The 12,732-nt window shown below is 41.2% G+C and overlaps 1 protein-coding gene across 6 annotated transcripts in view; it reads left to right on the plus strand.

The window, feature by feature from the left end:
- pcloa (piccolo presynaptic cytomatrix protein a) overlaps window positions 1-12,732 on the plus strand; it is a 48,784-nt gene that overhangs the window by 9,951 nt on the left and 26,101 nt on the right. For all 6 annotated transcript variants that reach the window (XM_087787288.1, XM_087787286.1, XM_087787285.1 and 3 more), the window contains 2 exons: window positions 5,876-6,070; window positions 8,743-12,727. In XM_087787288.1, the coding sequence (XP_087643414.1) occupies window positions 5,876-6,070; window positions 8,743-12,727 (4,180 nt within the window). The remainder of the gene's footprint in view (window positions 1-5,875; window positions 6,071-8,742; window positions 12,728-12,732) is intronic.

Below are 12,732 nucleotides of genomic sequence, written 5' to 3' on the forward strand. Positions count from 1 at the left end.
CCTTCAAAGTGGAAAAATTGTGACACATTTGCATTCACAACACAACATTCCGGGAGCACACGCACAAATAAACACACAGGCCCATGTGTGTATCTTGTTTATCTATATTCCCAGATGCTTGTTATTATTCCTTAGTTGTACTCCCCCCACTGTCACAGCTGATGATTGTGTAGCTTACTTACTTACTGTGAGGCAATCCTGCACCACACATGCGCACACATGCACAAATGCAAATGTAAATATAGCAAGTCTTTAAAGGCTCATCCATCCATCCCACAGTGTGTGTGTGTTTTCCTGTGTGTCTGTGCTTGTGTGTGTGTGAGAGTGTGTTGTAAACTCCAGTAGCCTCCGAGCGCTTCTCTCACTTGCCCAAGAGACTGTGTAGTACAAAAATAGTCGTCCACAAATGAGCCACAAACTGGAGAACACATACGACTGCAGGGCAACTTTCCTTCTCCACCCCTCCACACTTACTGTGATCCCTCTCTCATCTGACCCTCTTGTCGTCCGTCCATGAAAGGAGTCTTTCTGTGTCGCACTATTCTTCAGTGCGTCACTTGACCACTATAAATCCTGTGTCATGCTTACAGTTAAACACATTTATACAATGAAGCCGGTAGATATCATCAGTTCCACTCTTCTTATCATCCTATCCATCTTTACCTTCAAAGCAGCTTTCTAAAATGGCCATCTTAAGTTTAACTCATGCAAATCCTATTTATTTATATTTTGCAACGTACTATTGGTGTCATTGCTGCCTTCTGTTGCTGAAAGAAACAGTGTCTTTGTATAGTATCGTAATAGTATAGTATGTGAAACTGCAGGAGAGAAATAAATCATGAATATTTATATAGATTATTATACTTTTCATAAGGGCATATATATTGACAAATGCATACTTTTGATAATGAATCAAAATGGATGAATTTGTTTCAAATATTTGATTCATATAGTTCGTAACATCTGTATTGGGTTGTACAATATCACATGTTAAAATGTGTGCATGGATTGAGTTAGGTTTACTTTACAGATTTCCAAGTTTAAAAAAAATATCCAGTAAACATAAAGCAATGTGGAAAGAACAACAGATTTGCAATCGTCAGGGGAAAGTTGATTTCTTTAGTTGTTAAAATGTATTCTATGTTTAAAAAGGCAAGCTTTGTTTTCTCCATTTCCCAATTAAAACGCATAAACTAATGAATAATGAAACCTTAAAAAAACTCAAATGCAGATGAACCTACACAAAAGATCTTTAATTTTCTGAAACTAGATATCAACTAGATTCTGAATTTCCTTTACATATTTGACCAATAGACCGAAATATAAACGCTTATAAACATGAAAACCTCCCTGTGCAGACATAAATGACATTTTATTCTAAATATTCCTTTTTTGGATACTATGAATATGTTGAATTGTTCATGTCAGGCAATTGAAGACCAATATAATGTTAATAATTCCATAAAAGAAAGTCATAAAAAATGAAGTCATTTTGACTCAGAATGTTTCATAGTGTCCACTGGAGGCAGTTCTAGTGTGAAGCTTGTTGGCTCTGACAGTTACTGTCTAGCATCTAGCTCCAAGCATCCTCTGTCAGCCAAACCGCCCTCTAGCACCTCTCCGGTCCAATTATCACCTCAATAATTTATTTACTTGAGTGTGTTTAGTTCTAAAAAGGAAGAGAGTGGCCAAGACGTGAGCCGCCACAGACATAAGGCCTGCACACACCTCCTGGCTCTGGTGTTTACATGCTGCTTCTGCAGTGGAAGGATTGTGTTTCCGTGGAGGCTCTGACTCTTGTGCGAGTGCTAATCACCGCAGGAGTCGAGGAGGAGGAGGAGGAGGAGATGCAGGCGGGTGTCGGTAAAGATTTGGGTGGCAGCCGCTTGTGTTGCCTGCAGCAGCGCAGACTGACTTTTGTCGTTTGACAAGAACTCATGAGTCACTCGCGTGAGTCACATTCCTGCTTCAACTGAGGATGCAGAACATGATATTGTTTTTTTTCTTTTATTGCAAAGCTTATTATTAACACAAACCTTTGGAGTATAACTCACAGAACAAGTAAAGATGCAATAAAACACTGATCACTTTTTTTTGTAAAGGTAGTGTTGCTTCCCGGTGAAGGGTTTTGGAGTTTCTTTTTTTTTTATTCCTGCAAGAGGAACATGCTAACGGTAGCTCAACATTTTGGACATGCTAAAGGAAGGAAAAGCTACATGGCTCTCGCTATGGAACAAATAAGTCGGTTTTGGTGTATAAAAGAGGAGGAAAACGACATTTCAGAAGATGGTGGGGCAGCAGCGTCATCAGAGGAACTGTAGTATATATTTTATGGGGTTTCATTTAATGTTGTTAAATGGATGTAGGTTTTTGAGTGTGAAATGTGGAAGAGCTTTATAAAGAGTGTAAGGAGGGATTATGAGACTTCAACATGTAATTGAATAGTAAGAATTAAATGGTCACTACTTACCAGGTTTGCTTTTATTGCAGGGGTTTTCCAGAACCAATAAACAAGGGAGCGCTGTTATCGCAAATATTCATAGCGCAGGGAGACTTTTGAAGCACATTTTTAAAACATTTGCTGAGCAAAGTGTTCAATGTTACAATGGACATGTATAACCCAATCACATCAAACAATAGGAAGTGATACAGGTGGATTTGCAGTCACAAACAAGCGGATATTGATTTAATTGCGTATTTAATAGGAATCCACTAAAAGCAAATCCGCAGTTAGATGGGCTGAATTAATATTATCACTGACTTTGTCAAGTGAACCACCCACCTTAATATGCAAATTAAAGATACTACTGAATGGGAATATAATCAAAAGTGGAATAAAAAAAAAGAAAAGTGCTTGTATTGACAAGATAAGCTACCAAGTATGGCTTTAAATTTCCTTTACTTTACATTACTGTTACAACAGCTGAAGCACCTTGGATCGCGGGGCGGCTATCCACTGAACTTGAAGAACAAATAAAGCCCAACAATTTATGAAGCATTGTGATCAGTTTGCAGATTTTTGAAGGTTGAATTGAGGTCTGTCTGTCCGTCCATCGGTTCGGCAGATCAAAAAAATAATCATAGGCAGTTGTGAGAGAATTCTAAAGATGTACTTTTCTCTATGCTTTGAATAAAGAATTAAAATGACAGGTTGATTCTTATTCGTCTGCAATATGATTATTTTCAGCTTTTACGTTAAACTTTTATCACTTTTTTCTTGTGGGAGATGTGAAGATCGATCTGGAATACAAACCTTATTTATGATCTTAGATATAAATAAGTCGATGTCAGTCGACTTCATGGGGATGGTCCAAACTAAAAAAGTTAAAACATTAAATAAGACATTAAATAAGAACCAAAACCGGAAAATTAAGCCTAAAAAAATCCAAATATCATTGTTGATGCATGTGTAGTCTTGGACATGCTGTGCTCCTGAAAGTGGCTGACCTTTCAGATGTTCAGATTAAGAAGCACTAAGCTTGTTGGCATTTGCTGCACGACTCATCATCCTAGCCCATTAGATTAACTGCCCCTGCACACTTTCACGTCACATGTATTGTCATTTGTACTCTGTACTTCTGGAACCTTCTCGACGGATTCTTTTTTTCTCTTCACGTCCCTCTCTGAACTCTTCAGCCCTTCTCTTCACTGTCCTTTCTTCTCTTCTCTCCGTCACTGATATTATATCATGCATTAAATGAGATCTTATTGAAAATGAATAGGAAAAAGAACAACATAAAATTGGCCTATCGGATTAACACTCACTGAATGGGATTTAAACCATACTGACAAAGTAGATACGAAGCAGCCTCTTAGTTAGTAAAACAAAAAAAAATGGTCCTAATTGTATTATATCCGCTCCGTCGTTCATTCTGTCCTTAATAAAGTGGCTTTTCTGCAGTATCTAGACATGCCGGTCGAGTTTATTGAGTGGGCTGGACAAGCAGAGATCTGACGGCCTGATAATGCCGGACTGATTGACAAAGTGGGTTTTTTAACATCCTATCAGCAGCTTTTTTCTCTATGGTAACTGGCTTCCCTGATAGGTACGTCCGGTCCGAGAAACTCCCGTGAGAGGTGACAAGTATCTGTCTTTTATCATGTGGGAGGATCGAATCCGTCCGATGGAGATTGTTTATGTTGGCAGGCTTGAGAAACAAACACCAGACACAGACTTCCCGTAAGGTTTTCGAAATTGGATCTTATGATTGTTTAGTTTAAATCATTTTTTTGAGTTGCTGCAATTGTTGTGCCCCTTAAACTTCTACACACACTTACACACTTCTTTTTGAACTGCCTGTTTAATACAGAACGTACTCATAGTCTTACTGATTTCCCTCTAAAGCAAAACCTGTTTCGGTTACATCTTTATACTCCATTGTGTGTTATCGATTATCTAAGAGACAAAAATTAAGTTCATAATCAGAAAAAAACAAACTGTAATACATTGCAGTTGATCTTAAATGAAGCATACAATAGTAAAGTGTTTTTCTTGATGGTATGTGTCATTGTAAGGCATCCCCCAACATTCAAGTTTCCAGCTCAAACTGAGCAATTCTTAGAATGCAAGCAATAATTCAAATGTAAATGTGTTTGGTTGAGTAAATATGTTAATACACACTGGATCAATAATTTTCCATCATTATGTGCATTACTTATATTTGTATCTGACTCCCTTGTTTATATTTGCATCCCATGTGATTATGGAACTAAGTATCCTTAGAAATGCATGAACTACAAAAAAAAGGCAGATTATAAATATTTATCCTTCAGATGATTTCTGGAACAATAAACCATACCAGAAGGCACAACATTTATTCTCTCTCTTTTCAATCATTTAACTGTTGCCAATTTGCTGCCCTGGAGGTTTAATGGGGAAAGCTAAAGCTCTTTTTCTCACGTATTGTTCTGGTACAGTTATAAAAAGCTCAGGAATAGAGAGAATATGAAAGCCAGGAATTATGATGCAATAATGATTAATCCTTTACCAGTGAAAAACAATGAAGCAAAGCTGTCTTTTCAGGCCATTAAAACCAGTTTTGTTCTTTTATTTAAATGTTTTTGGCAACTCAATACCCCATATAAAAAGGTATTTTGACGTGAAGTTATCAAGATAAAATTTATGTGCCGCCCATCAACCTTCTCTGTGGCGCTCTGAGAGCGCCGGTCCCATTACCATGTATTATGCATGGACCCACTTCTGAAGTCCTATAAATGTAAAAGCTCACACGGCGTTGGTTCGGTTCTCTACAAACACTCAGCTGTGACATAATTGTATTTGTTTTATTGAACAGGCAAAGGTACAATAGTTGTCGTTATGGTTTTGTTAGGGTACACTTGGGTTGACTGTGTATGTTTTCCTCAGACTATTTTTCAGATTCTGAAAATAGGATAATGGACCGCTTTAAGTCTCAAGTAAGGTGTTTCTATGAGTAGTTTTGTCTACCTGTCCAGGGTGTCCCTCACCTCTCACTCGACTAGGATTGGCCCAATCATTTAGTGGATGAAGGGCTTTTAAAACAGCAGGGGTGACATAAGGATGTTTGGTAGATTTTTAGTTATCAAAGTCTTTTTTGAATGGTGTTGGTCTAATATTTAATTATGGTTTGTCTCGGCAGTCAATAGCCTTGGTATGTATTCCAAGAATGAAGCTTATAATCAAGAATTTATGCTGATATAAAAAATATTTGAATCTTCATGGATTCTTTGGTCTCATTATAAAATAAACTCTCTGAACTACACTCTGAATCTGCCTTAATCTTTTCTTACTTTAATTTGAGGCTTAAGGTGTGATCAAGGGGAAAAATGTTGGAACATTTTTTAATGAAGAAAGCGCACGTATAAAAACGTATATTTGTGTTCTCTTTTCTTACAGAAAGAATGGGTGTGCCTCAACTGCCAGACACAAAGAGCCATGTCAGGCCAGCTGGGCGAAGAACCACTGCCATCCATGCCGTCATCGACCAAGACACAACCGGATCCCAGACCCACCTTTACCTCAGCCCCTGGTGCTGTAGATCCCAAACCTGTAGAAGCAGCTGACCCCACTCCTCCTGTCCCTCCAACCAAGGTAGAACCTGAAACCCCTACCACACCTGCTCCTCTTTCACAACACGACAACACCCCTCTGTCCCCTTCTGTTAGCGGGTCTAAAATAAACGACGAGGCAACATTTGATGTTAACATTTCAGAGACTGAGCAACAAGAAAGCGGCTCACAGAAGGAAGTAGATGATGACTCTGTGGCATATTTAGCCAATGAAGAGCAACATGTGACACTTCCAGAATCTGAATTAGCAGAAGAAATCCAAGATCATTCTGACCCATCTGTCGCTATACAGAGTGAGCACCTCATTGAAACACAGGAGCAGCTGTGTAGCACAGAGGAGGCAAAAGATGATCAGAATCAGTGTAAGACGCAAATGTCAAATCCACAAACGAGTGCTCCAGAGGTCGACAAAGCAGCAGAAAACTCTCCCGACTCTGCTGCTGAACCTCAAATGCAGATTGAACCAGTCTGTGAAATCAAAGCAGATGCAGATCCACCAAGTACCTGTGCAGAAGTGGCAGACGAGCCACCTCTCTCTTTGGAAGGCGAGAGACAGAATATATCAACCAAAACAGCTTTAGACAAGACAGTCCCCCCGGAGGTTGAGTCTAATGCGGAGATTGCTCAAAGTGGAGCAGCAGCTCTTTTGACAGCGGTAGAACCAATGGGAGAAAAGCAGCCCGAAATGACACCCTGTTCTGTAGAGGAAAATCATGAAAAGATATTGCAGGAAAAAGTTGAAGATGATGACAAACCTCTCAATGAGAGTCCTCTGTTGAACCAGAATCAATCAGTTTCAACAAATTCAGAATCAATTTCTGTCAAAGCGCATAGTGAAGATTTAGAACTAAGAAATGAATTCAAAGAGGAGCCAAAAATGGAACAGGATAATTCAGAACATGCCGAGCCGACAGCAATGGGGGAAGAACTAGAGGAGAATTCTAAGATAGAGAAACAAGATGAGGCAAAAGATGAGCTAGTTGGGAAGTCTGATAAGAATTCTGAGGACGTAGCATCAGTGTCACCTGACAGATCTGAGCCTCCCATAAGAATATCTGAAGAACAAAACCTTGAACCTTGTCAAAGCAATGAATCTCAAAGTATATTGTTAGATAACCCTGATCAGGCTTCAGTAATTGAGAGCTCAGACTCCAAATCTCAACACTTAGCTGTTGATCCCGCGATTACAGAACCAAATGTGGTGAATGAAACTAAAATGCTTGATGATGCTAACGTAGAAATCAGTGGGCAAGCCATATCTATCAAAGACACACAAGTGGAAGTCATCATTGAACCTGAAAAGAAGGTGGAAGACAAGAAAAGTGCAGATGTTGAGGCAAAAGCTGATGCAGGAGGAGATGGTAAAGCTGTGGAAAAGTTAACTGAACAGAAACCTCTCTTAGAGATCGGTTCTAATCTAGAGCTAAAGGAAGTGGAAAAGATAGACGACAGTGCTATTGAGGTAAATATGCCATCAGAGAAGGTGATGAATAAGTCAGAAACTGAAACTTTAGTAGCAGATTTAACTGATGATTTAACCTCCAAACCAGACGAGGCACTAGAAAAAGAGCTTAGGGAATCACTTGATAAAGCACTGAAAGATTTAGGCTCAGTTGACGTTATACCACCAAATTGTGAAGCGATGGACAACAAAGAAACCATAAAAGTCCAGTGTTTGCCTTTAAATAAAACTGAAGCATGCAGTTTGGACACAGATTGTGAAGGAAATGCTCCAGGAGAAGTTTCACAACTGACTTGCGCAACTGGAGAAAATCAACATGCAGTTCTAACTGAAAATGATGAAAAGCAGCCTGAAAAACTCCTGGAGCAAAACATGCCAATCACTGACAAGGACCTTAAACCTAACTTGGAGTTGGTTGACTCACTACCTGCCAGCATCCAGGAATCTATTTCAGTATCGGGAGCAAGTGACAAACACACAGCAGCCTCAGGGTTTGATATAGGAGAGAGCTTTGGATCAAAGGATAGTGAGAGTTCTGGAAGTAAAACTATAGTTCCCGTTGTAGATCCAAATGTCCCAGACTCTGTAGTAAGTGAGCAGAATAAAGGTCAACTGAAGAATTCTAACACGGAGATGCCACAGGAAGCAACAGTTGAGCCTGTCGCTAATGAAGACTCTCAGGTGACTGGTGCATCAGTGGGGTTATTAAAAAGAATAGGTGTCTTTCCCAATCTGCTTTTTTTTTAAAGGCAGCAAAGGGTGGTAGTTTTGGGCATTAAAGTGCTTAAAATGCAACAATATAGAGCTAAGCTATTATACAAAATGATGTGCTAACTTGTCTGATGGAAACCTTGGCTCCTGTAAGGGTGTGAGTGATGTCAGCTACTGTCTCTGATTTCATTCAAACAAACATTTCTTCATAATAGCTGGAATGTGCAAGTGTTACGAAGTGGTATGTAAAACTGCAGGACTTGCATAAATCATGATTTTACACAAGACATAACACTAATAAACTGTTATAAATGGCTGAAAACTAGATCATTTAATGGACTGAGCAGGAAAGGCACCAGTTTCATAAAATGAGTAGAAGTAATACTTTAGCTTAAGATATAATTAATTTAGATGTAATTGACTTTTACTTTTGTATCTGTGTTTCTCTCAAATGTCACATTATTTTTTATGTTTTTGTTTGTGTCTCAGCATCTCACTCTCCTTTTCTGAAAATCTTGCAGGTGAAAAGAGAAGAGATCCTGAAAGAACCCACAAGTGGAGAAACACCCACCATACAGGGAAGTCCAACAAGCCCGTCTGACCTTGCAAAGCTAGAGAGCTCAGTTCTCTCCATTCTTGAGGCCCAAGCAAGCACCGAACCAAAGGAAGAGGAAGTCAAAACGGATACTTTGAAGACAAGGCGTAAATTATTTGTTCTTCCTCTTTCGCCGGAATCACCCAGCTCTGAAGATGACAGGGAGGCCCGGGATGTAACAAGCACAGGAACAGCTAAGAAAAAACTTTTAGTGCCAATGGACATGAAAGCGGATTCACTGGATGAAAGCAGTGAAAGCTTTGGTAAAGACAGTCCTTTGTCTGGGGATGATGAAGAATTTATCAGGAAACAGATCATTGAAATGAGTGAAAATGAGGACGCATCGCCATCTGATGAGGAGAATCTTGTGCGACGAAAAATCAAAGAGGATGAAAAGAAGAAATTAGAGCGGAAAACACCTGAAGCAATTGACAGAAGCAGTACTGGAAAAGCCAGACGACTCACCAAAAAGAGCACCATAAGCCCAGATGATGAGGAGGATAACTTATTGGATAGGTCAACAGAGACTGACAAAAAGAAGGACGTTGAAGATTTGACTGGTACAGGAGTACGTGAATTCCAAACTATTGAGCTGACTGCAACAAGCAGCCCCATTTGTATAACTAATGTTGAAGGTGACCTTGAGATGGAATGTCTTACCGACTCTCCTGATGATCGTTCAAAAGGTGAAGGGTCTTCCAGTTTACACGCATCAAGCTTCACTCCAGGTACCTCCCCAACCTCCCTGTCCTCGTTAGATGAAGATAGTGACAGCAGCCCCAGTAATGTTCGAACTGGTGAGGGCAAGCAACACAGGAAAGCCAGGCATAGACAGCCCGGCCAAATGCTACCAACGATCGAAGATTCCTCGGAGGAAGACGAGCTCAGGGAAGAAGAGGAGCTGCTCAGGGAGCAGGAGAAACAGAAGGGGTCTGGTAAAAAATCAAAGAAGGACAAAGATGATATGAGAGCTCAAAGAAGGAGAGACAATTCAAAGACGCCTCCAAGCAACCTCTCCCCAATTGAAGATGCCTCACCCACTGAAGAACTGCGACAAGAGGCAGAAATGGAGGAGATCAGGCGATCGTCTTGCTCTGACTTCTCCCCTAGCATAGAATCAGAACCTGAGGGTTTTGAAATTCATGCTTCAAAGATTGCTGCAGTACAAAAAACGTATAAACTACCTACTTCAGTGTCCCTTCATTCTCCTACAGAGGACCAACAGGATGATGGATTACAGAAGAAAGCTCTCAAGTCAGCTGATGAAGCTTATGAGGAGATAATGTTGAGGGCAAAATCGCCAACTGTTGAGAAAAGTGAAATCCTACCCGTGAAAGAGTCTCTTTATGGAGGGATACTTATTGAGGATTATGCTTATACATCTGTTATTGACAATTCCACAAGTAATGTTGGAGAGTCAGAAAATATTTCTGTACCAAGTGAGCCCAAAAAGCTGAGATCACCAGATGAGGTTTATGAGGACATGATAAAAAAAAGGAAAGAATTTATGAAATTGGAAGAAGAATACCAAAATATGCATTCGAAGAAAGAAAGCACAACTCCTGAAATAGTTTTGCAACCAGCAGAGAGCACTGTCCCCACTAGCAGTACAGTTACATTAGGGAAAGATGGTAGACCATTGCTTGATGCTGACTCTGCCTATGAAGAACTAATGAAAAAGGTATTGACTCCAGGCAGTAGTCCCACACACCAGGAGGCTGGTATAGAATCCACTTCCCCTAAGAGAGCACTCCATCCAATTCCAGACTTGAGGGTTACACAGTGCTCATCAGGAGAACTGTCCTCTGATGAGGAGAGTATGTATAAAAAGGAAGAGGAGAAAACGGCAACATCAGAAGCGCCATGTGAAACTGTAATATCTGACAATATGGAATCAACTACACCAGACGATCTACCTGTCAAAGACTCCCAGGATGATATTGTTGACTTGACAAGTGCACATCAGAGAACACCGGCACCTATGATAACAAGTGTATCGCCTTTGCCGACAGTCCCTCAGTACACACCTGGTGTTCACAGTGTAGTCTCAACTGCCCCACCTGTGCCCCCCAAACCAACTGTTCTACGCAGGGCACAATCTCAGGAAACAACAGAGGTACCAGTAACACCTCATCCACCACCTCCAACTCCTCCAAAACCCACTGTGTTTCCCAGGAAGGCCCCAGTTCCTCTTCCAACTCAACCACCAGCAAATCCACAGCAGTCATCACCAACAAGGCACACAGCTACTCCAACATACAAACCACATGTTCCCCCTCCAGTTCCTCCAAAACCATCCGTACAAGTAGGAATTGGTCACAGTGTTAAACCACCAATAGCTCCAAAACCAGGATCACAGCCTCCTTCACCAGCTCATGTCCCCTATTCATCAAGACCTACTGCACTTCCAACTGAAACTAGTGAAATAGCTCTTAATCTGAGCCCTACTTCTGAAAGCAAACCTTTCCAGCCCTCACAAAAATCTCCAACATCGCCAAGATATGCAAGGAATCTCCGAGACACTTATGTGGTCATTACATTGCCTTCACAACCCAGTTCCCCAGTGGACAGTGTATCAACGCAAGCTCCATCTTACCCTGCTGTGCCATCTCCTTCCCCCCGAGCTCAGCCTCAACCAAATCCTCAATCACAACCTGCATATACGCAGCATCATCCACAGGCTGCTCCTCAGACGAGAGTGCCTTTGGCATACACACGGGTAACTGAGTCTATCGAAAGTCAAGAGTTCCTTGGTCCTGAAAAACATGTGTCTAGTTCCTGTCATATAATAGAGGCTGTATCTGCTTCAGCACAGCCTCCTGTGGTAATGCCAAACCTCATCTCCCAACTGGTCACCACTGAAGTTCAAAGAACCACAGTCTCAGTTGTTCATGAAAGGAGCGCTCCACCAGTGCCAACTCCAAGGGCAAACGGCGTCCCAATTTCACTGGAGAAAGCTAAAACCCAACCACCAGCACAGAACGGACAGGTCCGTCAACCTTCTGAAGTGGTAGATCTGAGGACTATGAAGGTAAATGCAGAATCTGAAATGAAAGGCGTGGATTTGTCCGCAGGCCAAGAATCGAGGCGTCATACATGTGTAACTGATGTCAGTCGCCAGAACAGTGCTGTACAATCGTCAGTCGTAAACCTTAGTGCAGAATCATCCACTCTCTCAATTGTGACTGATAGCATCACAATTGTAACTTGTGCTGCCACAATTCAGCGATCCGATAGCACAGACACTGCTCAAGCATCCTCTATTCCCCTGCAGTTAACGAAAAACAAGGTTTTTGAACCTATGTCCCAGATTGTATACCGACCTGTTGATGCTCAACCATCTGCCCATCCTGGCACAGAAATTCCTATCAATCTCTCCGTTGGATCAACGACTTGTGCTGGGTCCTTTCAAACAACTCCTGTCACAATTGCACCCAGCTCTGTTCCAACTTGTGCTGCCAATGGATTGACGTCAGGGACAACATCAGTGGCAGGCGCAGTCGATCTCACCACGGCGAAACCATTTAACACTATGGTTACTGTCGACACTGCTTCAGCTGACATTCTAACCGCTGTAATTACGGGCGACGATGGCAAACCGGTTGATCTGACAGCAAGTAACAGAGCCGTATGCTGTGACGTTGTGTACAAATTACCTTTTGCTGGAATCTGTACGACTCAACAATCCACACCACCATTGCCAGAAGACCGTTTTGGGTATCGGGATGACCACTACCAGTATGATCGTTCCTCTTTTGGTATGAGAGGTTTTGGTGGGATAAAACCCTCGATGTCAGACACCAATCTCGCAGAAGCAGGGCTCTTCTTTTACAAGAGCAAAAACAGCATAAATTTCAGTGAGACCACCGAAGTTGCTGTTGATCTAACTTCAGCAAAGATGTCTGATGCAGGTCAG

This window comes from Callionymus lyra, chromosome 3, assembly GCF_982586985.1.
Source record: "Callionymus lyra chromosome 3, fCalLyr1.hap1.1, whole genome shotgun sequence".
NCBI classification, from domain to species: Eukaryota; Metazoa; Chordata; class Actinopteri; order Syngnathiformes; family Callionymidae; genus Callionymus; species Callionymus lyra.